Source organism: Lampris incognitus, chromosome 1 (assembly GCF_029633865.1).
Source record: "Lampris incognitus isolate fLamInc1 chromosome 1, fLamInc1.hap2, whole genome shotgun sequence".
Lineage (NCBI taxonomy): Eukaryota > Metazoa > Chordata > Actinopteri > Lampriformes > Lampridae > Lampris > Lampris incognitus.
The window spans coordinates 37416011-37443739 of NC_079211.1; the positions used below are offsets into that span (position 1 = coordinate 37416011).

Below are 27729 nucleotides of genomic sequence, written 5' to 3' on the forward strand. Positions count from 1 at the left end.
CCCGCACCGAGACCTGGCCATCACCATTGACAACACCGTGGTGACGCCAACTCGGACTGTGAGGAATCTGGGTGTGATCCTGGATGACCAACTGTCGTTTGCTGAAAACGTTGCATCTGTTGCTCGTTCCTGCAGATTTCTCCTCTATAACATCAGGAGGATTCACCCATTCCTCACCGACGAGATGGCACAGGTGCTGATAGGCTGTTCCTAGCCACTGAAAGCATTAGCAGCGTGAAATCCCAGGGGCTCAAAAAGTTTGTGCACCTGCATCTGAATAAGAAAAGGCAGGCATGCCAGATAGATACAGGCACCACTTGCAATGTTACGCCTCCTAGTGGCCAGAGGAGGAAGGCGCAACATTTACCACAACAGAACAAACCAAATGTGGGTGCAGCCTCACAAAACCGCAACTTAAGCAGGAAGAACCACAACTTAAATAATTATTTAATACAAAAACACAGCAACACAGGGACATAGGGCGCTAATCAGTGGCACCAAATAAACTATGAACTGAAAAGAAAACCCCTCCCCCCTTAACAGGCGTCAAGCACACCTAAATACATGGGTCGGTGCCCACCGCTAAACTAATGAAGAATAACATAAACAAACTACGTGTAAAGTAAATATAGACCCCAGGGTGTCTAAACTTACCAACTTACCCAAATGTCCCCTATGAGCTTAAACAAGACAAGACACAAAGAATAACTAACCAACAACCAAACATAGGCTAATCAGAGGTAAACTAACTCATAGTCTTAAACAAACAAAAACAAGACAAACACAAAACCCAACCAAACCAACCGCTCGCCTCCTGATACCGCCACTACCCAGGAGAACGAGAAGGAACAATTGAAAAGCTAGGACTATATATAGGAGGAGGTGCGGGGCGTGACTAATTGGTGATACGGAACAGGTGTGTCGATAGACAGGGGATCCAAGCTGCAGCTTCTGTAAGAAAGGGAATTATGGGACACAAGGGGGAGACAAAACCACAACACACCAGGACAGAGCAACACATTCATACAACATGCAGGCCTGCATACATTAAACACAAAAACAGTACGGGACGTAACACTCCCCCCCATAAAGAGTCAGCCCACGGCTGACGACACCAACACCCCTACCTCCACTACCAGTCCATCCAACAACCAAAATTTAAACTCTAGAAAGGGCATCCGCAAACACATTGTCAGTGCCCTTCTTGTGCTGGATAACGAGGTTATAAGTTTGCAGCATAACAACCCAGCGCATTAAGCGCTGGTTGTGGTTGTACATTTTATCCAAAAAGACAAGAGGGTTGTGGTCCATAAAGACCACCACAGGCTCCGCACTGGAGCCAAGGTACACTTCAAAAAACTGGAGTGCCAGCAGCAGCGCCAACGTCTCCTGTTCAATGGTCGAGTAGCGCCTTTGGCAACTGCTAAACTTCTTGGAGAAGTAACCAACAGGATGAACCAAACCATCTGCATCCATCTGTGTTAAAACTGCACAAGCTCCAAGGGAACTGACATCTACCTCGAGAGAGAAAGGGGTAGAGAAATCAGGCGCACTGAGAACCAGGGCACTGCACAGGAGGGCCTTAGAGCTCTCGAAAGCTAACTGGCACTCATCAGTCCATTCAAACAGACTGCTGAAAACGTTGCATCGGTTGCTCATTCCTGCAGATTTCTCCTCTATAACATCAGGAGGATTCACCCATTCCTCACCAACGAGATGGCACAGGTGCTGATAGGCTGTTCCTAGCCACTGAAAGCATTAGCAGCGTGAAATCCCAGGGGCTCAAAAAGTTTGTGCACCTGCATCTGAATAAGAAAAGGCAGGCATGCCAGATAGATACAGGCACCACTTGCAATGTTATGAGCAGCAAGATCAAAGAGAAGCTGTCACCCGTAACAGTGTTACACCCGAGCACAACCATGCTGAAATTGTATTCCGGGGAAATTATGTCATCATAGGGGAGATTCCACACAGAACGTGTCGTTTGAGGAGAAAAACACAACCTTGTCTTTGAGATAGTTGAAACCAAGCAAGAGCCTCTTCCCTCCGGGGCCACATGCAAATGTCTGGGCCTCATGAGCTTCACAATCCCAGATGAGCTGAATAAAGTAGAAGCGGGTACACCCCTTACAAAAGAACAGCTGTTAAAAGACTACAAAGATGTCTTTAATGACCCAATTGAGTCAGTCCCTGGCTAAACACACTTTGAGCTGGACCCTAATGTAACTCCAGTACAATGCACACCTCAAAATGTTCCTGTAGCTTTGAGTGCAAGAGTCGAGGAAGAACTAGACAGACACATCAGAGTTGGCAACATCACACTGGTGACTGAGCCTACTGCGTGGATAAGTAATATGGTGACTGTTGCAAAACCAGAAAAAATAAGACTCTGCATTGACCCAAAACCCCTAAATTGAGCACTGCTGAGGTCTCACTACCACATGCCAACACTGGAAGACGTGTTGTACAAGCTGCCCAAGGCTCGCTTATTCACACTGGTGGATGCTCGCGATGCCTTTCTACAGTGCAAGCTCGACGATGAAAGTAGCTGTCTGATGACCTTCTGGACACCATGGGGCCAAATGAGATGGCTCAAACTCCTGGTCGGAGTCTCAGTAGCACCAGAGATCTATCAAACACAAGCAACACCAACTGCTATCAGGCCTGGCTAGCACTGAACCAATAGCTGATGACATCCCGGTGGTTGGGTGTGGTGACACGGACATAGAAGCGGAACTGGACCATGACAACAACTTGCATGCTCTCATGGAGCGATGCAGGGCCATGAAGCTCAGACTGAAGGAGCACAAGCTGCAGTTCAAACTCCAAGCTGTCCACTATCACGGCCACATACTGTCTGTCCTCGGAAGGACTGAAAATCGACCCAGAGAAAACATGGGCTGTGTTGGAGATGCAGACACTCACTGATATGAAGGCTGTGCAACGCTTCATTGGATTTGTGATATACCTTGCCAAATTCAAGCCAAAACTCTCAGAGGTCAGTGAGCCACTTCGCAGGCTCCTGGATAGGCTCCTGGATAGGCCCCCGCAGGCTCCTGTGAGCCACTCCGCAGGCTCCTCCACTGAATGGCATTGATTACCCAAGCATGAGGATGCAGTGTGTGAAATAAAGCGGATGGTCTCTAGCACTCCTGTTCTCAAGTATTATGATGTCAGAAAGCCTGCTACGATCCAGAGTGATGCTAGCATGACTGGACCGGGGTGCTTCTTGTTGCAAGGGGGGCAGCCTGTGGCCTTTACCTCGAGAACGCTGACTCAGATGGAGCAAAACTATGCTCAAATAGAGAAAGAGTGCTTGAGCATAGTTTTCGCCTGCCAGAGATTCCACCAATACTTATATGGCAGGGAAACAGTCACTGCAGAAACAGACCACAAGATCACAAACCATTGATCACCGTCTTCAAAAAGCCCCTCCTGAGCACACCGAAACGTTTCCAGGGCATGTTGATGCAGCTGCAATGTTACAACCTCGACGTTGTGTACAAGCCTGGATCCGAAATGTACATCAGCTACACTTAAAGCAGAGCTGCACTGCCATGCTGCGGGTCATGCTGCAGTCACTCCATACATGCGACATTCAGTGTGTACCATGGACAGCACTCAGACAGAGTACTCACAGCTAGACCAAGCACAGCACTTAGATGTTACTGCCTTCAGATTCTGCCAAATAGCAAAGCACACAGAAACGGATGACGTACCTCAAGAGCTGAAATCAGCGATCCTTGGTGGGTGACCTGACTTCAAGGAGGACACCTGTTGGCAGTGCGGGAATACTGGCCCATCAGGGATGAGTTGAATGTGCAAAACCGGGTGCTGTACAGAGGGCAGTGCATCGTCATTCCAAAGGCCTTGAGAGCCAAACTGCTCAAACAAATACACACTAGCCGCGTTGGTGGTGAGGCCTGTTACAGATGGGCCAGGGATACGCTCTTCTGGCCAAACATGAAAGCTGAATAAAGGACTTTGTGGCGAACTGCTCCACATGCAATGAATATGCACAGACCCAGCAGAAGGAATCTAAGATGTCACATGAGATACCAGCACGTCCATGGCAAATGGTGAGCATGGATATCTACTCATGCTAGCAAAGACTTTCTCACTCTTGTACCAATACTCGGATCACTGGGAAATCGACCAGCTCCCTGATCTATCAGCCGACACACTCATCATGCACTGCGAAGCCCAGTTTGTGCGTTATGGACAGCCAGAGTGAGAGTGATCACTGATAACAGCCCACAATCTGTTTGTGAGCAATTCAGGAGGTTTGCAGCGAACTGGGGTTTTACCCATGTCACATCCTCACCCCAACATCCAAACTCAAATGGCAAAGCCGAGTCATGTGTGAAAATAGTAATGTCTCTCTGCAAGCAAGCAAAACTGGATGGTACAGATACATGGATGGCCATCCTCCGCTGGCGCAATACACACAGAGAGGGGTTAGACAACGCTTAATGTAACGTAGGCTTAAAACTTCTCTGCCTGTCATGGACAGCTTGCTTCTACCACACGTAGTGGTCGGAGTGACAGAGAAATTGTGGTGGAAATGGCAGATGGCAAAATCAACCTATGACAGCTCTTCCAGGGACCTCGCAGCGCTGAATGTGGGAGATCATATAAGAATGAAGCCTCTACCTGGTGATTGCATGGGACAATGGCCTCTGGGACAGTGCCTCCAGAAAGTCACTCCTTGTTCATTGTGATGGATGTTGATGGCACAATCTACAGACACAACCCTGTAGATCTGCGTGTAGCTGAGCGCTCAGTCCAAACACAGCAGTTGGGGATGTCTGAGCAGAGAAGTCCTGAACAAGGAAATGTCACCGGAAAGACTGCCTCAGCCGAGACAAGGAATGTCTCGGGGTGAACCAAGTGAGGTGGAACCTCCTCACACGGCAAGTGCACCAGCGCAAGGACGATGCTCAACACCGGGAAAACCCAGTGGCACAACAGGCCATGCCATCTACTCACGTAGTGGCCACCTGTCATGGCCACCGCAAAGACTGAACTTGTGATTTTGAGGTGGCATTGAGAGAACATAGGCACTAGGGTGTAGGCAGATTGCTGCCCTTACAAAAGCCCACTCACACACATACAGATTTACAGCACATACACAAAGAAACTGTTCACAAAAGACTGTTGGACTGCTCTATATTCATTGTTTAAAAAAAACCCATTGTGATAGGATGGAGACAATGCATTATGTAATGCTATGCGATTTCTAAATGTGTAACTTCAAGTTCAAAGTTTATTCACTGAATTGCATTGCCTTGCCTTGCCTATTCTTACAGTGTGAAATACAGTGCAATTGGTAAGGCTATGCAGTTTCTAAATGGTGGAATGTTTACATGCACCTTAGAGAAGTTAAAAGAAATTGTTTAAATTAAGCATTTGATTACATTTATGTTCCAAAGCTAAAGGAAAGGAGATGTTACTGTGTTACTTTCTATGGGGTGGTTGGATTTGAGTTGTGTTTAGTCAGAGATTTTTGTTTAGTTTAAGTACAAACTTGTGAAAGTTATTTAGTTTACATGTAGTTAAATTTTAACATTGTTTGAATTGTTAGTTACATAAGTGAATCTGAGTATTGATAATAATAATGAGATTTATTCCAGTTCCGACTGTATGTGATTTCTGTGCGCTTGATAAGGACTTTTATTGCGAAATTCTATTGGCGAGAAATGCGTGCATCCGGGGTCTCAGTTAGGGAGCTGCTGTGATTGGCTGATTTACGTTCTGGGGGTGACGTCAAGAAAGTTAATACAGCTTCAGAGCGGGGACTCTTTAGTATGACAGGACGAGGACGGACTGGTGAGTGATTGCAAGAGTGAGTGAGTTATATTGTGTGTTAGCTTTGAGTTGAGGGTACTTGAATGATATATGTTTGTATTTTGTGTGTTTTCTTTTTCAAGGTTCGTAACCTGTTGGTTAAAAATAAAGAAATGTTCGACCATTGAGTGACGTCCTGTTCATCCTCGCCTCAGCTGCAGGGCTTGTTTGAGAGTTAGCAGCACAGTTACGAACCACCACGACGGCAGAAGAGTTGCTGAACCGTCGCCTGGAAGAGAAAGGTTGTGGTATCCATGTTGTTGCTGTAAACGTAATAAACCCGCACATAAGGCCACTAGGGTCAGTGAGCAGGTGGTGAAATTTCCCTTTCAACAACGTACCTGTTTGTAGCTAGCATGCTAGCTCAGGTCCGTGTAGCTAACTAAAGTAAGGGCTCAGCTAGCAGTTTAGGAAGCTAACGCTGCTAGCTAAAGTAAGCACAGCTAGTAGGCTATGAAGCTAGTGTGCTAGCTAGCAATTATGAGAGTTAGCAAGGGAAAGCTAACGTGAGTTAGCATCGGAAGCTAACGTAATTACCATAACAAAAGCTGACGTGAGCTAGCAAGGAAAGCTAGCCCAGCCAGTAGAATAGGAGCTGGTTAACTAAACAGCTACCTGCTGATGCCAGTGATCACATTTAGCAGCCGTCTAAATTAATGGCCTAAGCTTTAGCTTAGTTTTGAGCGTACCTGGGTAGCAAGCCGGCGGGGGAAGGTGAGACCTTCCCCACTTTATTTATTTGTGTTGTTTTCTCTTTTGGGCGGTATCCCCGGGGGGACCCCTGGTGAGCCCGGTAACGCCGCTGAAGACTAGTCAGGCTGAGCTAGTCAGGGCAGAAGATTCTGAGCTAGTGTAGGCAGCTAGAGAGGGCGAAAGACTTTGAGTTAGAAAAGGAGATACAGGTACGCTCAGGGCTTAGCATCCAAGGTAAATCAATAAAAATGGAATCACTAAAGAAAGAGAGGACCAAAGTGAAGACGGCGTTCACGAAAAGAGCCAACTACATCCTTAGAATGGCAACAACCATGGTTCGAGATGAGCTGACAGTTGAGTGGAAATCATTTTCTGATGATGCAAAAAGGGTTCTTTCTGCAAATGATGACTATGAGGCTGGCTTGCTAGCTGAAGCGAACGATGACGCGGAGGCACTGGATGGGCAGCTCAAAGCAGACATAGAGAGAGTAACCAGAGAGCGTGAGCTCAAAGTTGAAGAGGTGAGACGGGCATTTAAGTCCAGCCTTTGGTCGAGATATGCGGAGACCGAGCTAATATCTGCCATTGGACGGGCAGAAAGAAGCTATGAAAGCGCTGAAGGAGTCAGCCTGAAAGGAGTAACCTACAGCAACGGTAAGGAGCAAAACGCACTCTTGGAAGGTCTCATCGCCAAGGCAGAAAATCTGCTGGCTGTCTGGGAAGAGTGGATCCCTGAAGGTGTTACGTGTGACATGAGTAAGCGGCTTCGGGTGCTGGAGGACAAGAGAAACGAGCTCTGGATCAGGTGGTTGGCAGAATTCGGCAGGGCCAGGAAAAAGGAGGCCGATGAGATCGCCGAGACTGACAAGAGAGCCGCTGAGGCCAGGCTAAAGGCTGCCGAAGTTAGCGCCGAGTCTGAGGAGAGGGCTGCGGAGGCCAGGAAAAAGGCTGCTGAAGCTCAGCAAAGGATGGCAGAAGCTGCCGAAGAAGAGCGTGCTGAGCTAGCTAAGGCTCAGCGGAAAGCATGGGAGGAAGCACATAGCGCCAGTATGGCAAGCCTGGGAGCGGGAGGCGCGCAAGCAGCAGCCAAACCGAGAGTGCGCCTCCAACCAACAAGACTACCGACATTCAGCGGTTGCATGAGAGACTTCCACTGATGGCGAAGAGACTGGGAAAGTCTGCAGAGGCAGGGGGATCCGTCAGAGTCACCGGAAGTGAAAAAATTCCAGCTCCTAGACAGCGTGGAAGAAAAAATCGCCAAAGACCTCAGACTTTCGAGCTATGATACTGCAGGAGAAATGTTCAGGGTCCTAGAGAACCGGTTTGGGAACAAGACTACCATCGCGATTTAGATAATCAGGGAGTTGGAGAAGTTTCCAGCGGTGAAAGGAAACCAACCAAGAAAGACAATTGATCTGATTCAAGCTGTGGAGAAGGCCCTGACCGATCTGACAGATCTCGGAAATACTGATGCCATAAAGAATCCGCTGGCAATGGAAACTATAGAGAGCAAACTACCTGACAATGTGAAGATGGACTGGCTCAAATTCGAAACCAAACCCGAGAACGGTGTCACCGCTGATGGTCGCTTTAATGCTCTCTTAAAGTTCCTAAAAGAGCAAGAAGCGGTTTTCGAAAGGCTGGAGCAGTTAAGAGTGTCAGAAGAGCCTGAGAAATCGAGCAAACCGGAAAGGAGGGCATTCACAAGGGCCACAGGAAGGAATTTGGCAAAAGAGGAGTGCAGCGTGTGTGGAGATAAGAAACACGGAGGCAGGATCTTCTTCTGCGAGAAGTTCAAAGGGCTCAGCCTAGCCGAAAAAAAAGACGTCATCGAAAGGAATGGAGCCTGCAGGAGATGCTTGGCATCCCATGGTGCAGATGAAGAATGCAGTAACAGGTTCTTCTGCAAGAAGAAGTGCTGCCAGAAAAGAGACGGCTCAGACCACCACTACCTCTTGTGCTCCGTGGAAGGAGGGCACAAAAGTGATGAGAAAAAGAGGGAAGAGCAAGAAGGGGGAAAGAGAGACACAAAGGCAGGAAGGCTCTCAAAAGAACAAGAGAAGGCCCTAGCTGATGTCTCCCCTGAAGTAGCGGAAAGGGTAATAAGGGCATTTACCAACAAGACAACAGCGTCAATGAGAGCGAGCACAAACGGTGATGGTCTCCTTGAAGAAAGGGGTTTGACAGAGCATCCAGTGCTTATGATGATCATGGAGGTCACAACCAATGGAGGACAAACTATTGGGACCCTGATGGACCTTGCATCTGACACTAATTACATTACCCACCAAGCCGCCAACAGACTCCGACTGAAAGGAGAGAAGGTAATGCTGGTCGTGCATGGAGTTGGTGGAATGAAAGTAAGAGTCCAGACAAAAAGGTACTTGCTCAAAGTCAGAATGTGGACTTCAGAGAATGAGTGGAGACCCCACCAGATCGTCTGTTATGGACTGGACGAGATCGCACAACCAGACCATGTCGTTAGCCTGCGGCAGCTCAAGAAGTTCTTCCCGGAGGTCAAGACAGGGGAACTGGTCAGGCCAAAGAAAATCGAACTCTTAATCAGCCACCAAGAGGGTAGGCTTGCTCCGCAGCGGATGAAGACAGTGGGAGACCTGGTGTTGTGGGACGGCCCACTGAGCAAGACTGTGGGGGGAGCGCACCCTGATCTGTTTGAAGAGGTGAAGGTATCCATTCACAACTCAAAGACACATTTTGCACGCTCAATGAGAGCAAAAGTGATCAAGGTCGAAGAGATTTCCAGAGAGCCAAATAGCTCCAGAGAGGAAACGCTGGGCCTGGAGCAAGAGAGTGGTGAGGAAATCAGGAACATGGCCACAACCAGCAAGGAAGTTCTTGAGTGGTGGAAATGGGACAGCATCGGAGCTGCCTGTGAGCCGAAGTGTGGAGGATGCCGGTGCGGGAAATGCCAGCCAGGGGGGAAGGAAATGACTCTAGCTGAAGGGAAGGAACTAGAAAAGATCAAGGAAGGCCTGACCTATGTGGCTACTGACGACCACAGTGACTCGCCGCACTGGAACGCAGGATACCCCTGGACTGAAGACCCGGCTTCACTTCCAAATGGCAGGAAAGTGGTGGAAGCGACATTCTTGAGAACCGAAAAGCGCCTCATGAAGGACCCATTGTGGAGAGCTGCTTACGCAGCCCAAGTACACAAGATGGTGGAAAGAGGAGCAGCCATCGAGTTAAAGAAGGACACAATCAACAGTTGGTGAGGGCCAGTTTGGTACGTAAGTCACCTAATCGCACCGAACCCTCACTCTGTCACCACGCCAGTGCGGCTCGTCTGGAACAGTAGCCAAGAGTTCAAAGGGACGAGCATGAACAACATCCTGCTGAAGGGTCCGGATGTGCTAAACCCAATCCGGGTGGTTCTGCTCAGGTTCAGAGCAGGAGAGCATGCGGCCATAGGAGACATCAAGAAGATGTACAATTCTGTGTGGCTGAACGAAAGAGAGGTTCACCTTCATCAGTTCCTCTGGAGGGACTCACTCGAGGAAGAGATCAGAGACTTCGCTATCACTCGGGTCAATATTGGAGACAGGCCAGCGGGATGCATAGCGCAGTTGGCCATGAGGGAAACCGCGAGACTGCCCAGGGTCTCTCACATGAGCGACGAGAGAAGAGTGCTTGAAGAGGAAAGCTATGTGGACGACATCTTCACGTCCCACAATGACCCAGGGAAGCTGGACAAGATCACAAGAGGAGTGGAGGAGATACTCTGGGCCGGAGGCTTCTCGCTCAAACCGTGGGTTCGGTCCGGTCAAAGTGGGAGGTGCGAGGGTAGTCAGGTTGGGCAACCTGTTAAAAGCACAAGTCCAGAGTCCGGAACCCTGGTGTTGCCCAACCAGCTAGGGCAGGAAGACAACAAGGCTCTTGGTGTCGGATACTACGTGGACAGCGACAGACTCTTCCTGATGGTTCAATCAACTTCTCCAAAAGAAAGCAGAAGATGAGGACGGGGGTCGACCTCTCAGAGAAGGAGATCAAGGAGAAAATGCTAAACCCTCAGACCAGATGGGAGCTCCTAAGCCAGGTAGCAGGGCTCTACGACCCTGTTGGTGTAGCTACCCCGGCCAAAGCGAGAGGGGCCATCTTGGTAAGGAGAGCCTTCCAGGAGACTGGGGGAGGAGACTCCAAGAAAGACACGTGGGACAGTCCCTTTCTGACAGACCTCTGGGCAGATGCCATCAAGCTTTTTGAAGAGTATGTGCGGCTTCGTCAAATCAGTTTCGAAAGGAGCCTTACTCTTCCTGGATGGAGGGGGAGGCCGTGGGACATCACGTTTTCAAATGGGAGTGATGACGCCTTCGGAGCTGTTCTGTACCTGAGGTGGGATACGTCTACAGAGGCGGACATCCGCCTTGTTGAGTCAAAGGCCAAGCTGGCGCCCCTTGACCAGAAGGGCGACGTGGTCAAAGCAGAGTTCTGCGGCGCCGTCTTCGCTGCCAGGCTGAGAGGGTTCTGGGAGAGGCAGGGTCGACTTGAGGTGGAGAGATGGTTCCACTTCGTAGACAGCCAGACTATCCTGGGAGCTATCCAGAGGGAGAATTACGGGTATCAGACGTTATTCGCGAACAGGGTCGGGGAGTTTCAGAAGGCTGGGCCAGTAGCTGACTGGTGGTGGATCTCAGGAGATCTGAACGTCGCCGACCTTATCACCCGAGGAGGTCCTCTAGAAGACCTGGGTGAGGGCTCCATTTGGCAAAAGGGTCCTGAGTTCCAAGTGAGGCCGGTAGAAGAGTGTCCCATGAAGTCCGCGGCGGAGGTGGCGGCCAGCACCAGAGAGGCTGTGAGTAAGCTCCAGCGGAGGGCATTCACAGTGGCTTTCACTAGAGCCCAGTGGAAGAAGACGGCAAATCCTGTCCAGGGGCGTCTGGATGGGACTGACGAGGCTCCTGTGCACACGGTGAAGGAGGAAGAGTCGACCTCCGCTGAGATTGAAAACAAGGAGAGCCTCTGGGGCGCGGCTATCGTTGATCTGGTTGAGCCTGAAAAGTTCAGTAGCTTGGCCAAGCTCTGTGGGGTGATCGGTTGGGTTCGCCGAGCTGTTAAGAGACGGATGATTCGCGGGAGAGCCATGGAGAGAGCAGAGTGGGAGGCTAAGCACTCGAGAGAGAAGGTGGGCAAGCCAGTTATCGATGTGGGGGAGGTCAGAGCTGCCTTTTGGGACCTATGCTTGGCAGCCCAAGAGGGGGTAGCTTTCCCTGAGTCTACATTGAACAGGCTTGTAGTCGTCAGAGAAGAGATGTCAGGACTACTGTTGTGCTATGGAAGGCTCCAGACCACAGGAGAGACATGAGTGCCACTGGTTCCGTATGGAGCATGGATAAGCACCCTGCTGGCAGCGAGCGACCCTGTGATGCTGGCCGTGCCTCTTCGGGGGGACCTGGCTCCGGGGTCGTTAAAGACTTAAAGAAGAAATTAAAGAGTTGACCGAAGAAACACCACCAAAGAGAAAGCGGTGATTATTAGTGTGGTCTCCTTAGGTCTAGAGTCCAGTAGACCAAGTGGGAGGTGTGTTACTTTCTATGGGGTGGTTGGATTTGAGTTGTGTTTAGTCAGAGATTTTTGTTTAGTTTAAGTACAAACTTGTGAAAGTTATTTCGTTTACATGTAGTTAAATTGTAACATTGTTTGAATTGTTAGTTACATAAGTGAATCTGAGTATTGATGATAATAATGAGATTTATTCCAGTTCCGATTGTATGTGATTTCTGTGTGCTTGATAAGGACTTTTATTGCGAAATTCTATTGGCGAGAAATGCGTGCATCCGGGGTCTCAGTTAGGGAGCTGCTGTGATTGGCTGATTTACGTTCTGGGGGTGACGTCAAGAAAGTTAATACAGCTTCAGAGCGGGGACTCTTTAGTATGACGGGACGAGGACGGACTGGTGAGTGATTGCAAGAGTGAGTGAGTTATATTGTGTGTTAGCTTTGAGTTGAGGGTACTTGAATGATGTATGTTTGTATTTTGTGTGTTTTCTTTTTCAAGGTTCGTAACCTGTTGGTTAAAAATAAAGAAATTTTCGACCATTGAGTGACGTCATCCTCGCCTCAGCTGCGGGGCTTGTTTGAGAGTTAGCAGCACAGTTACAACCATTTGTTAATGCTGATTCTTTAGTGACACCACTGGTGAAGTATGTTAACCAGGTTACCATGTCAATATTCGGTATGTGGGGACTTCCGGGCATTTTAATTAAAAAAACAAAAAAGCAAAAAAACAAACAAAAAACTACGAGCTGAAACAGCATGCGTGAAAATGCAGCTACTTCCTGTCACCTCTGTCGTTTTACAACTTTGTTGAAAAGTGTCTTCTCCACCTTGAAATGGATTCATTTTCGTTTTACCATCAATTGCAGGAATCTACTACTACTACTATTTTTGGCTGCTCCCATTAGGGGTCACCACAGCGGATCATCAGTTTCGATTTCTTCCTGTCCTGTGCCTCTTCCTCTGTCACACCAGCCACCTACCTACATGTCCTCCCTCGCCACATCCATAAACCTCCTCTTTGGCCTTCCTCTTTTCCTCTTCCCTGGCAACTCCATATTCAGCACCGTTCTCCCAGTAAACCCAGCATCTCTCCTCCACCCACGTCCAAACCATCTCAATCTTGCCTCTCTTGCTTTGTCTCCAAACCATCCAACCTGAGCGGTCCTTTTAATATACTCATTCCTAATCCTGTCCTCCTTCGTCACTCCCAGTGAAAATCTTAGCATCTTCAACTCTGCCACCCCCAGCTCCGCCTCCTGTCTTTTCGTCAGTGCCACTGTCTCCAAACCATATAACATAGCTATCCCCTATAAATTAAGTTAACCCCTTTCAATTCTGTATCTCAAATAAAATTTGAGAAATCCATTTTAAAATTCCCTCCATGAAACACATTAATCTCAAAATTTACTGACATAGATCTTAATTGCACCTTTTGTAGTTCTGAGCCAGAAATGGTTATACATTTTTGTCACTGGCCCTCCTCATCTGTGTTTTGGAGTGACATAGAGAATTTTATATATAACGACTGGACATTCCATGATAATTATGCCTAAAGACATTATTGTTAAATTTGAATGTGAAAATAAATCTTTGTTACAAGACAGATTTTATACTTGCATTTGGTAAATGTCACATACATAAAGCAAGATTCTCTAGGTCCCTCCCGAACCTTGGTGCTTTTCTGGTTGAGTTCACTATGTACATAGACACATTGGCCCTTGTGATGAACAAAAAAAGTGAACACACTGTCATATTATAAAGAACTATTTTCTGTAGCCCCTGATTAAGTTTCGTTGACTTTATTTAGGTTATTGTTTATTATGTTTAGATACTTTATCTTTATATTTAATTTGTTTACTTTGCATATTTCATTTTTTCCTTTTTTAACTTATACAAATGTAAATTATATAAGAATGTATATTTCACTTACCAGCTGAATGTCTGAAAAATTCTGATTGTATAGTAATAACGTTCAATTAAAAAAAAAAGATTTCACAATATGGCCTGCTCCAGACATTAAAAAAAAGAAAAAGTACACCTGTCTTGCTAGCTGCTCCTTTCATTTCCGGGCAAGTTCGACATGTTTTAATGTAGCTAGCCTATTTTAAAACGGCGTAGTTGATTTAGCATAAATTCAACCCATTGTCAATTCATCGGGAATTAAAGTTAGCAATATAGCGGTTGAGGGAGACACGTGCGCTATATGCTAGTTCCATACCTGTAAACAGCCTGCGCAGCGCGCACTTCTATCTATGTCTGTACTACGGTCTAGTTAAAGTCGCTAAACATCAACTCTGATAAGGATCAAATGATCGTTGAAAGTTTGTTTTATTTTATATCTGGTGCTGTGGTGATTGCTGAAATGTACTGCAATCAGTCATTTGAAATTATGGTAGCTGTCAAGCAGCTGTCCTTTAATGTTAGCTTGAATCAGAAATGTCACATGTGTTGGTAAATAAGGGTTTACCGCTTTAAGAGCAAGATCTGGGGTCGGACTCTGATTGGTTGGTAGGGAGGAACGAATGAGGATGATGTTGTTGTGTGGCGTGAACGGTATTGGGAGCTCCGCGCAAGTGAAAGGAAATATTATTACTAAGGAACTGTGGTATATTGGACCTATGTCAACGTTTTGTGCCGCTGTGAAGAAGGATTAAATGTGTTTCCAAAGAGAGAAGACGGTGTCCTCGCCATTTTCAGACGAAGTGAACCATTGAACTGTGTTGGGTTGTACTCCGGAGTTTAGCTAGCTAGCACCAGGCAGTGACGGACAGCGCCAGCGAACTTCGGCCCTGTATCCGAAATAAATTCGGTTCCCCTGTATCTTCCGGCGAAGGTAGTCAGAAGACGGAGACAGGAACAGTAACACATGACTCAGAAAAATGCTCCCCTCTTCCAAACTTTTATTCTTTTCCCTTGCCTCTGTGCTGTTGGCGGTAGCTTACACATTTGAACAATTTGGGATCGGACAATGCTGTTGATCAAGTGAATTTATATGGTGTGTTTTGAAAAATACATGGATTACTGTGTCTTTATATCAAGAGCCCAAATCCAAATTGCAGTTAACTCCACAAATTCCACCATTCATAGTTTACCATAATACAAACTCAACTTTTTAAGGGTGAATGGACGAAGAATAAGGGCAACCTAAATACTGGCATCAATATTGGCAACGTTGCCTTGGGTCATAACATCGTCTTAACATTATCTAAAAATTGAATATTGTATCGTGTCCATAGAGGGGGATATTGTCCATTGCCAGTGGTTTGAAAAATCAATTTAGTGTCAAGGCCAGAGGGTTTTTCCACTGAGAGCCCATCACACCATCAAAGTTAAAAACAAACCTTTCTGCATGTTGTAAAGTGTGTGTTCTATGTTCTACAGTAATGTAAACTGGAATTTTTGATGCTAGTGGTTTTTGATGTTAGTGACGGCCCATTAAGTACAAAAATATCAAGTATCAAGCAGTTTAAAGTCTTAATCAGACCAGTTTTTTGGCGATAAAGAAGTCTTTGAGTCGTTTCATCTGCCAGAAACCAACACTCAACAGAATGGAGGTCTGAACCACGGCCCACCACAACACGTTGCTGTTGGTGTCCTCACTGATCTGACGGAACATCTCCTCTTTCTCCTGGAAGCAGAGGTGATAAAAGAAGAGCAAAGACAGAGTGAGAAATTAATCTTGTTGCATGAAAAGAGTTGCTGTGATGGTCATGAGAATGTTTTTACAGATACAAGCTTTCTCTTTTCCTTGGTTGTGAACAGGCTAAAGAGGAGAAGTAAACAACAGCGACATTAGGAAAGATTTCACAGCTGGCACAGAGAGGGTGTTAACAGTTTAAAGGTCATTAGAACAATTATTTGGAGGTGACAGATACTAAGTAGTTAAAAACACTTAAGTGATGCCTTGCAGATTTTTTCTATATACCTTAATTGAGTGAATGATTTTTTTAACCTTTAACCAGGCAAGTCATTAGCAATAAATTCTTATTTACAAAGGCGGCCTTGCAAAACTCTAGCTTCTCTTGCTGTCGGATAATTCATGATACAATTCAAGGCCATTGTCTGCATGTTGTCCTTGCTCTTTTCAGTATTAATACGAAGACATTTAGCCATATTCTCTAGCTCCATGCATTCTTTTTGGTAGTTTTATTGTGGCAAATAATACCATCTCTCCTATCAAACAATTTGTAATATTTACCATTAATAACAGCGGAAGGCATGTAATTAATCATTCTTACTTTCCTCAGATGAGCAAACAACGCTCAGAAACTGTCAGACCATTTTACCCAAGCGTAAACATTTAAAAAGTTATTTACAGTCAGTGACACAGAAACAAGGCTACAAAAGAAAAGAGGGAATCTGGAGAAGAGAAGCAACCCTTATGATGTAGGGTTGGAGTTCGGCATACAGACTATGGTTGGGTTAAGGTGCAAAAGGTCGTTTTACTCAGCTGTCATGAAACCCTGTCAGCTCCAGGGGGCGCTGCTCTATTCCAGACCTCAATGTGAAAGTCTGTAATACAAATTCATTCTAACATGGATGAATGGAGAATCACTGTTTACCCTCTGGTACTCCTGCTGCCTGGTTATGTACGTCATCTGGTCTATGAGGTGACTGAGGCTGCTCTCCATCATCTGTAGATTGTCCTTGGTCCTCTCAGCGCTGCGGTCAATCGAGTGTTCACCCATCTGAACGTCCAAGTGCAGCTTCTACGTGTGTGTGTGTGTGAGAGAGAGAGAGAGAGAGAGAGAGAGAGAGAGAGAGAGAGAGAGAGAGAGAGAGAGAGAGAGAGAGGAGAGAGAGAGAGAGAGAGAGAGAGAGAGAGAGAGAGAGAGAGAGAGAGAGAGAGAGAGAGAGAGAGAGAGAGAGAGAGAGAGAGAGAGCTCAGAAGATGGTGAAGGGTGTAAAAATGTTTACTCTGGCCAATCTGCCAAATGTCTTTTCTTATCTATATCTTTTCTTTTCCCTGTGGCATAAAGTCCAAGTGAGGTCTATTTGTGTTGGTTCATTTGCACATCAGCCTGTGCACATACAGCGTGTGTAGTTAATACAGACTGTCTGTGGTGTTGTGTCTTGTTCACAGTGAGGTATAGTGTATATATATATATATATATATATATATATATATCTAGCGTTTTTTTCCAGAAACCATCAATGGTGTTGATAAAAGTGCTCAACAAACGAGAATATTAAGCAGAATATTAAGATTAATTTTCTTTATGTGTGTGTGTGTGTGTGTGTGTGTGTGTGTGTGTGTGTGTGTGTGTGTGGTGTGTGTGTGTGTGTGTGTGCAGATCTAACCAGCCTCTCTCCGGCAAAGACTGAGAACCTGGTGGAGTTGGTCTGGAAGCAGAGGAGGTGTTGACTGGAGGCGTGAGAGGTGAATGTGAATTTTCCATTTTTGCCATAACGCTTGGTCATCAACACCTGTAGAGTTGCAAAGACCAGCCTTTCTTAATCTCTAGGTAGGTGAGAAGTAAGGGTGTCACAACAACATCCAATTAATATGATAACCATGATATTGACATTTTAAAAACTAAACTAATGTTTGATCATCATATGATATTGGAAGCAACAAATACCTCTTCAGTGTCTCAAAGAAGGTTGCATCAGTTCATCTGGATACAACGTTTATTGACAGATACGTGTCATCACTCAACTAAGTGACCTCTTCAGTGTAAACTGACTGCAGGTATCCCCACCCGTATAAACAATACTGTTGCATAACGACCAAAACCAACGACCAGTTTCATATGCAAATATGGGCGTGACCATTAACTAGAGATTCAGTGGCCATGTGTACTATTCACAGAGGATTTGGGAATGATTGCAATCACAGCAATCATTCCCCCGGTTCAGCGATGGCCGTTCCCTCTTAACATACACTACCGTTCAAAAGTTTGGGATCACCCAAACAATTTCGTGTTTTCCATGAAAAGTCACACTTATTCACCACCATATGTTGTGAAATGAATAGAAAATAGAGTCAAGACATTGACAAGGTTAGAAATAATGATTTTTATTTGAAATAAGATTTTTTTTACATCAAACTTTGCTTTCGTTAAAGAATCCTCCATTTGCAGCAATTACAGCATTGCAGACCTTTGGCATTCTAGCTGTTAAATTTGTTGAGGTAATCTGGAGAAGTTGCACCCCACGCTTCCAGAAGCAGCTCCCACAAGTTGGATTGGTTGGATGGGCACTTCTTTGAGCAGATTGAGTTTCTGGAGCATCACATTTGTGGGGTCAATTAAACGCTCAAAATGGCCAGAAAAAGAGAACTTTCATCTGAAACTCGACAGTCTATTCTTGTTCTTAGAAATGAAGGCTATTCCATGCGAGAAATTGCTAAGAAATTGAAGATTTCCTACACCGGTGTGTACTACTCCCTTCAGAGGACAGCACAAACAGGCTCTAACAGGTACTATTTAATGAAGATGCCAGTTGGGGACCTGTGAGGCGTCTGTTTCTCAAACTAGAGACTCTAATGTACTTATCTTCTTGCTCAGTTGTGCAACGCGGCCCTCCCACTTCTTTTTCTACTCTGGTTAGAGCCCTTTCATATTTGCATATGAAACAGGTCGTTGGTTTCGATCGTTATGCAACTGCGGTAGTGGTTATAGGGATACATAATTACCCTTATTGATGGAGCGAGTAGGAACGTTTGTTTACAACTGCTGTTTTCTCGGTTCATGTTTACAGTGACACACTTCCGCTGCGCGGCGGGTTTTTGTTGTTGTTGTTAGGGGGGCCGTCCTGAGCCCAAGCATTGACCCAAGGCAGTTTGTCGACCCAGCAGTCGTCCTTGAGGGTAGCCCGCAATGTGGCCTTCATCGAGCAATGGAACCTCTCGACCAATCCATTAGCTTGGGATGATACACTGTGGTGCGATGGAGCCTCACCCCTAAACCCACGGCAATCTCCTCCAGAGTGCTGATGTGAATTGCGGCCCTCTGTCCGAGGAGAGGTCAGATGGGGTGCCAAAGCGGGCGACCCAGGTTCCGATGAACGCTTGGGCAACCTCAGGCGCTGTTGTGGACGAAAGCGGGACGGCCTCTGGCCATCGCGTGGTCCTGTCGACCATGGTGAGCAGGTATGTGAAACCACGGGAGGGGGGTAGAGGGCCTACCAGGTCCACATTCACGTGGTCGAACCTCCTCTCGGGGTTACCGTGAAAGGTACGGGACACTGGAGATAAGCACTTTGTGGTGGAGGTTGGCAGCAGGCTGGAGCGGGTTTCTGTGGACCCGCCTCAAGCCTGCTCACCTGGACTTAGACCGCCCTGTTGGTCTGGCCCTGCCCCCACGGCGGGGGTGCCCCCCCGGCCCTGCCCCCCTCCCCCGGCGAGCCGCCCCCTGCTTCCCCAGCCCCTCCCTTTCCCCGGTCCAGCTGTGGGGACTCTGCTGCTCTGCCTGCGGTTAACCAGCCCCCAGCTCCTGTTCAGCGGAGCCGTTGGGGCAGAGAGATCCGCCCCCCCTCGCCACACGGACTTTTCGTATTAAGGCGAATTCTGGGGGGGACGTGTGTAGTGGTTATAAGGATACATGATTCCCCTTACTGAGCGAGTAGGAACGTTTGTTTACAGCTGCTGTTTTCTCGGTTCGTGTTTACAGTGACACACTTCCGCTGCGCGGGGTTTTTGTTGTTGTTGTTAGGTGAAGGAAAAAATGGTGCACGTTGTGTAGCCGAAAGAGAAAGTTGTCACGACTCCTGATTGAGCTCCTCAACACTGTATTGTTTACTACTATTGTCTACTACTACTACTGAATGAGAGGGAGGACAGTGAATAGTCAGGATGCAAGGAGTGGAGGGTGACGAAGGCATATGAGTTTAAATATTTGGGGTCAACTGTCCAAAGTAGCGGAGAGTGCAGGAGAGAGGCGAAGAAGAGGGTGCAGGCAGGGTGGAGTGGGTGGAGAAGATTGTCAGGAGTGATTTGCTACAGAAGGTTACCAGCAAGAGTTAAAGGGAAGGTTTACAAGATGGTTGTGAGACCAGCTATGTTATATGGTTTGGAGACAGTGGCACTGACGAAAAGACAGGAGGCGGAGCTGGAGGTGGCAGAGTTGAAGATGCTAATATTTTCAGTAGGAGTGACGAAGATGGACAGGATTAGGACTGATTATATTAGAGGGGCTGCTCAAGTTGGACAGTTTGGAGACAAAGCATGAGAGGCAAGATTGAGATGGCTTGGACATGTGTGGTGGAGAGATGCTGGGTATATTGGGAGAAGGATGCTGAATATGGAGCTGCCAGGGAAGAGGAAAAGAGGAAGGCCAAAGAGGAGGTTTATGGATGTGGTGAGGGAAGACATACAGGTGGCTGGTGTGACAGAGGAAGATGCAGAGGACAGGAAGAAATGGAAACGGATGATCCGCTGTGGCGACCCCTAACGGGAGCAGCCAAAAGTAGTAGTAGTAGTAGTAGTAGTAGTAGTAGTAGTAGAAGTAGTAATCTGGCTTGTTAACTATTGATTGCAGATATCTGCTATAACCCAAACGGGTTCGGTTCCCACCATACCCCCAGATGATTCCTCCAATGGTCCAGACGTCAATGAGGCAATAAGGCCTATTTCTACATTCAAACTCAGTCAGTAAAGGGAGATTATAATATTATAATATATCTGCTGTGGCGACCCCTAACAGGAGCAGCCAAAAGTAGTAGTAGATACCTGCAGTCAGTTGAGACTGAAGAGGTCACTTAGTTGAGTGATAAAATGTATCTGTCAATAAACACTGTATCCAGATGAACTGATTCAACTTCTTTGATTTATAAATATGATTTTAAAATATTAATTGATTAACTTGGCGATGTCAAGAAACATGTTCTCTGATTTTTGAGGGAAATGTCAGCAGCACAGAATGGTTAAAAAAAAATCCTGCCAATACAACCAGTGATGATAAGATAATTACAGGCTTATGCTGTGTCCAGATAGGCATTCATACTGTTCAATGGCATAGTATCTTATTATACACTATGGGTTGGGCTTTGTTCAGCTTCATTTGATCTGATTTAGATGGATGAATGTGCAGTGTTTTTTTTATTAGCAGACGCATATGTTTGTGTGATTTAATTTTCCCTTTGTTGATGAACTTCTCCCTTGAGTCTGATACCTCATGGTTTGGGTCTCGCACTGTCACAGTGACGCCAAGGTGAGCCGAGTTGGCGCCTGACCTGAAGTCCCAGGGCTCCAGCAAGAAATAACCTGAAGGGAAAGCCACACACACCAGGTGGGAGAGACAGATGGCTCTATCGCTTTCTCTTGCTCTGCCCCCGCCCCCTCTGTGTGTGTGTGTGTGTGTGTGTGTGTGTGTGTGTGTGTGTGTGTGTGTGTGTGTGTGTGTGTGTGTGTGTGTGTCTCTCTCTCTTTCTCACTCTCTCTCTCTCTCTCTCTCTCTCTCTCTCTCTCTCTCTCTCGTCTCTCTCTCCTCTCTCTCTCTCTCTCTCTCTCTCTCTCTCAGAACAACTTGCCACATTGTCTAGTTGATAGGGCCTAATAGCATTTGCGCTGAAAGCCATTTTCATACTCAAATACAAACACACTCTAGAAGTGATACTCAATCCATTTAAAGCTGCTGGATTGTATTTAGCATTAATTTCAGTTTTGTTTTAAAATGCTTTTAAAGGATAATTCTGGGGTTTTTTTGCGACCTGGGTCTTCTTTTTGTAGCTTTTGCCATCGCACATATCGGTTATGGTATCACTTTACTGACTGGCTTTTTTGTGACAACTTGTACATGGGGATATTGCTGGATAAGGGCTCTACCATGGCATATAATGATGTCTTGGAATACAAGTGTCAGAATGTCTCAGCAAGTCCAGGGTAACCCATTTATCTAAACCACTTATTTGAAAGTGAAAACATAAATTTTCACTACCATATATGATACTTGAAATGTTCAGTACTATCAATGGTTGATTATCAATGGTTGATTGCATTGCTGAGCTACGTCCTGGTTCAACATGCATGAATAACCGGCCTATATTTCCCGTCGGTAGTAGTAACCATCGATATTCTACGTAGCCAGTGCAATTGAGAAGTCATAGATATGGGAAATGATGTACACAGTCTAACCAAGGCACTTGGTGTTGAAACGACCGGTTTAAAGACCATATTCCGTGGCAACATTAGACACTGTTGTTAAGCTGTGTCCAGCGGTTTATTCTGTGTCAAGATCTCCAAAATATAGCCGCTGAGAAACATTGTATCATAACTGATATGCAAGATGTCAAAACAACATGGATAAGACCTAGTTTGTAAAAAAAAAGAAAAAGAAAAAAGGAATGATTCTTTAGAGTCACGTGCCTGTTTAGCAAATAGCTATTTAGCAAATAGTTATTGTCGAAATTGACATTCAGCAATAACTATTAACTGTTTAGGAAATAGTTATTATTGAAATTGACTTGAAATCAGACAAAAAAGTCAAGATCAATGGCGTACTATTATACAGGTACACTTACTGTAACAAAAACGAATGACTTATATATTGTTAAACTCATTATCGTATGACTAGTCCCATTGTTGCACATTTGTTATTATTGTTTAAAAAGTTAAGGGGTGGCATGGAGGCTTCAGTCAGATAAGTGCGTACCACATGGGCTCAGGCCTGAATGCAGGGACCTGGGCTCAAATCTGGCCTGGAACCTTTGCTTCAGCTTACTCTTCCCTCTTCAATCTGCATTTCATGTCTTTCCTCACTGTCCCATCTAAAAAAGACTAAAATGACCAAAGTAATAATTAAAAAAAAAAAAAGTTGAAACCTACCACTCTGTTTCTGCTCCCCTCTCTCCCTCCCTCTCTCTCCTCTCTCTCATCTCTCTCTCTCTCTCTCTCTCTCTCTCTCTCTCTCTCTCTCTCTCTCTCCTCTCTCTCTCTCTCTCTCTCACCACTCTATTTCTCACAGTTGTTCTACAGCTTAACTTGGAGAATATATTATATTCAGCTGCTTGATTATTGCCAGAACAAACATTTGTAAACACTTACAATAAAGTGATGTGGGAAAACTATCCCTCGTTGACAATATATGGTATAGATATAGTATAAACAAAGTCGGAAATAGATAGCATTGTATGCAAACTGTAATTATTGGAATTCAGTTAGAATTCAGTTCATGTTAGAATTCAGTTCATGTAAAAGTGAGACTCGCTACATGGCACACTGCAAAAAAACAAAAACAAAACAAAAAAACTCAAAAACTATTCATATATACTTTTACTGTCCGTCTATGGTGAAGCTGAAATGCAGATATTAAACTCAATAGATTGTTATCCATCTTTCTGTCTCCACTTTTCTCTAATCCGCCTTTCTCCTCTTTCTCTATCATTTTTACCTCTCCAGGACTCACCAGTCACCAGCATGTCTTCAGGAATCTCTTCGATGATGCATTTCTCCTCTTGTTCACCTAGATCAAAATACATGGCTGCTGTCAGCACCAGGTAACACTGGAGTAAAAAACCAATGCCTCTTAAACCCATTCTCATCTACTCTGCACTTCACAATAAACTTAACCAAGCCTCTGAGCTTGGGCTTAAAACCCCCTGACAAATAGTTGACCAAGGTCTGTCAGTATTGACTTTCTGTCGAAGAAACGAACTTAAGTCTCGAAAATGTGTCTGCATGTACTCTAAATTGCTCTCTATATAACTAAGATTGATTTTGTTGATCTACACAGAGTCTAAAACCAAAATTTAGTGATACTTCATCGAGACTACAGCCAAAAGAGCAAGTATCCTGTATATTTTAGCATTATGTGGGCCGTAAGGCTGAAATTGAGACATTTCTGGGTGTGAGAAACAGGCAGATGCTGCATTGGGTGACGAGACATTCTGCAGCTGATATGACTGGTTTGCTTGGTAGCCAGTGGAAAAGCAGATCAGACCAGTGAGTGAATAGGGCTGACAGAGAACTCGATAGAGTACTGAATGGTGTGGATACTTTGTTTGCCGTGCTTTTCATACATTCATCAAAGTTTTAGGTTTAGATGAACTCGGGCCGAGGTCATTACTAAATCATTATTGGAAAATGCAATATAATACGTTTCACACAGAAGGATGTTTGGCATATACACACACCTTTTAAGCTTAAGATCAGGTCACCTATGAAATAAAACAATACCCTGTACTGATGAACCCCTCACGTTCAGCATCTGTAAAGCTTGTCTTCTAAAAATCTAAACCAAGAAGCAGATCTCTGTTTCCTCCCACACTGCGTCAGGTTTTTCTACTCTGAAAATAAGTTCCAAAATGTCACATAAATACAATATCGCCCCCTCTTAAACATTAAATAAGTTTAGTTGTAAAGTGAATCTCCATTTTTGCTCCTTCGCTCTTTCGAACTAATTTTCATCACAGCATCTGGCGCAACTTGAAGCAGCATAAGTGCTGAATCTGTAGGTCCAGGCTGTGCAAACCATCACACTGCTGCTCTATTTTACTCCATTTCATGCAATTTGACTTTTATTAAATATATTTATTGATTATTGATATTTGCTGTGTAGTTCAACATTTGGGGAACTGTTGTTTTTTGCAAGAACTAATATATTCTCAAGAGACATGCTTAGATATGTAACATTTCCATGTTAGGACGTTGTTTTATGGTCCCTTATGTTCTTTATGCTGAACATCCAACTTAGTCAAAATCCTTATGTGTCGAATTTTAAGGCCAACAGTAAAAACCTCAACTTGATCTTGATATAATTTTACAGCCTGGGTGGAAAAAATCACCTTGTGTCAGGGGAAATTACCAATCAGCCTGCACTTGTGCCTCCGCCGGCCTTGCACCAACACAAAAAATTGAGCCCTATACTTACTGTAGGTCATAGTTAACACTGGTAAAGGCCAACGCAATTGAGATGTCATAACCATATGGAAATCATCTACACAGCCTAACTGAGATGCTAGGGTTTGTTGTTGTTGTTGAAAGGACAGGTGTAAGGCTCGTATTCAATTGCCCCATAAGATGCTGTTGTAAAAGTGTGTTCAGCAGTTGTCCCATGTCCAAAATCTCCGAAATAAAGCCTCTGAGTAAAATGTTATAGCCGTAACTGATATGCATGATGGCAAAACTATGAAAATAGGTCACAAATTGTAAAAGCCTGGAATTATCCTTTACATTTTGAATCTACTGAATATATACTCTGTTGTATGCTATATATAAAATGTGGTTTATTCGTTTATATTCTCTCTCTGACTTATCAGATGCAGTGATTTATTCCTTTGAGGGAAAACTAAGAAAGGAATCTCTTATTTGTTCAAGCTGCTGCTGCTACTCCATTCCAGTAATTTTCCCTTTGCTTTTTATTTATTTATTTTTTTTAAAATTCTTATTGGATTCAGGTTCAGCAAGTCCTTCAAAATGGAAGGAAGCCACTTGTTTCAGCTAAATGTTTGGTTCTTATCACTATTCAGTCTGTGTCATCTGTGGTAGGGTTTCTCTGTCACGTGGGGGAGTTCTGGATCATCAGTTAGTTAATCTGGTTTACAAATTTGCGCAAACATCGTTCACTGAGGATGGCCATGTGCTGAAATGTTTGAAACTTGCGCAGTTTCTTCCTGACCCAAAAAAAAAACTTCTAAGAACACATTGAGGGGATTTAGTGTCTGTTCCATCCATCAAATGAGCCTCTGGCTTTGTGGTGTAATGTACCGTCCTGCACAGCAGTGGGTGTAAACCATTGTGCCATGATGTGAACTCTTTCAGCATTTAAGATTTTAGATGATTTTAACCAAATATATAAACACAGATTTTCAATACTTTTATTTACTCCAAAGAAATTTTCGATTGTCACAATTTATCTATCCCATCCACCCTACAGGAAACAGTGGTTGGAAACCCTCTTGATATGGGGGACCTCATTGGGAATTGAACCTCTATCCTTAACAGTGTAATAACCTTGCTCTGCCCTTTGAGTTGAACAAAAAGTCAACCCTAACCCCATTGGTTCTGACTACGGGTATCTAGTACATAAATTGTTCGCTACTTAGGACCAGACATTAAAAGGTTTTACTTAGTATTTACCCATTTAGCACAGCATTTATTCACATATAGGGAAAATAAATGCCAAAGGAAAATGTTAGATCCACCACATATCGACTAAACAAATCTGGCACAAGATCACATTTGTGTTTTAGGGGTCCAACCAGCAAAGCTGCTGGAGCCTTATTGTTTTTGTTGTCATACTTTCTTCTCTCTTAATTTCCTATTATTTTTCCCTAATAAAAGTATTTGGGCAGCAAAAATTGAAAGACCGAAAAACATGTAAATTGGCAGGTGGGTTGCAAATTGCACCCACTACTCAGACACATAAAATGACACCCATTGACCTCAAGGTGGCACTGTAATAATCAAGTTTACAGTTTCGCAATTATAACCCAGCCACTGAGGATGCACAAGCCAGTGCATCCTTAGTGCCGGTCCCAAGCCCGGACAAATGGGGAGGGTTGCGTCAGGAAGGGCATCCGGCGTAAAATCTTTGCCAAATCAAATATGCGGATCATAAATAAGACTTACATACCGGATCGGTCGAGGCCCGGGTTACCAACGACCGCCACCGGTACTGTTAACCAGCAGGGTGTCGGTGGAAACTATGCTACTGTTGGGCGAAGGAGAAGGAGAGGGGGAAAGCATGTCCAGAGGCAGCTAGAGAGGAGGAAGGGTAGGCATGTGGAGGTGAGAGTTGGAACTTTGAATGTTGGCACTATGACTGGTAAAGGGAGAGAGCTGGCTGACATGATGGAAAGAAGAAAGGTAGGCATACTGTGTGTGCAAGAGACCAGGTGGAAGGGGAGTAAGGCCAGGAGTATCGGAGGTGGGTTCAAACTCTTCTACCATGGTGTGAATGGGAGGAGAAATGGGGTAGGGGTAATTCTGAAGGAAGAGTATGTCAAGAGCGTGCTGGAGGTGAAGGGAGTGTCAGACAGAGTGATGAGTATGAAGCTGGAAATTGAAGGTTTATTGCTGAATGTTATCAGCGCATATGCCCCGCAAGTTGGGTGTGAGATGGATGAAAAAGAAGAATTCTGGAATGAGTTGGACGACATGGTGGAGAGGGTACCCAAGGAGGAGAGAGTGGTGATTGGAGCGGACTTCAATGGACATGTTGGTGAAGGGAACAGAGGTGATGAGGAGGTGATGGGAAGGTATGGAGTCAAGAAGAGAAATGTGGAAGGACAGATGGTGGTCGATTTTGCGAAAAGGATGGAAATGGCTGTGGTGAATACATATTTCAAGAAGAGGGAGGAACACAGGGTGACGTACAAGAGTGGAGGAAAGTGCACACAGGTGGACTATATCTTATGTAGAAGGCGCCATCTAAAAGGGATTGGAGACTGCAAGGTGGTGACAGGGGAGAGCGTAGCTAGGCAGCATCGGATGGTGGTCTGTAGGATGACTTTGGAGACCAAGAAGAGGAAGCGAGTGAAGACACAGCCGAAGATCAAATGGTGGAAGTTGAAGAAGGAAGACTGTTGTGTGGAGTTCAGGCAGGAGTTAAGACAGGCACTGGGTGGTAGTGAAGAGTTGCCAGATGGCTGGAAAACCACTGCAGAAATAGTTAGGGAGACAGCTAGGAAGGTACTTGGTGTGTCATCAGGACAGAGGAAGGAAGACAAGGAGACTTGGTGGTGGAATGAGGAAGTACAGCAAATTATACAGAGGAAAAGGTTGGCAAAGAA

General features: G+C 45.2%; 1 protein-coding gene across 2 annotated transcripts; it reads right to left on the reverse strand.

Moving 5' to 3' along the window:
• Positions 1-14950: 14950 nt before the first annotated feature.
• si:ch211-255i20.3 (transmembrane emp24 domain-containing protein 11) lies at positions 14951-23758 on the reverse strand. Of its 2 annotated transcripts, none has more exons than XM_056291576.1 (5): positions 23403-23758; positions 21171-21262; positions 17359-17484; positions 16620-16763; positions 14951-15685 (listed from the first exon to the last, which is right to left on the reverse strand). In XM_056291576.1, the coding sequence occupies exons 1-5, from the start codon at positions 23536-23538 to the stop codon at positions 15536-15538; spliced, it is 648 nt and encodes a 215-aa protein (XP_056147551.1). In that variant the 5' UTR covers positions 23539-23758; the 3' UTR covers positions 14951-15535. The 2 variants fall into 2 exon arrangements, with proteins under 2 accessions (XP_056147551.1, XP_056147543.1); XM_056291568.1 differs by having other exon boundaries at positions 16620-16766.
• Positions 23759-27729: the final 3971 nt, after the last annotated feature.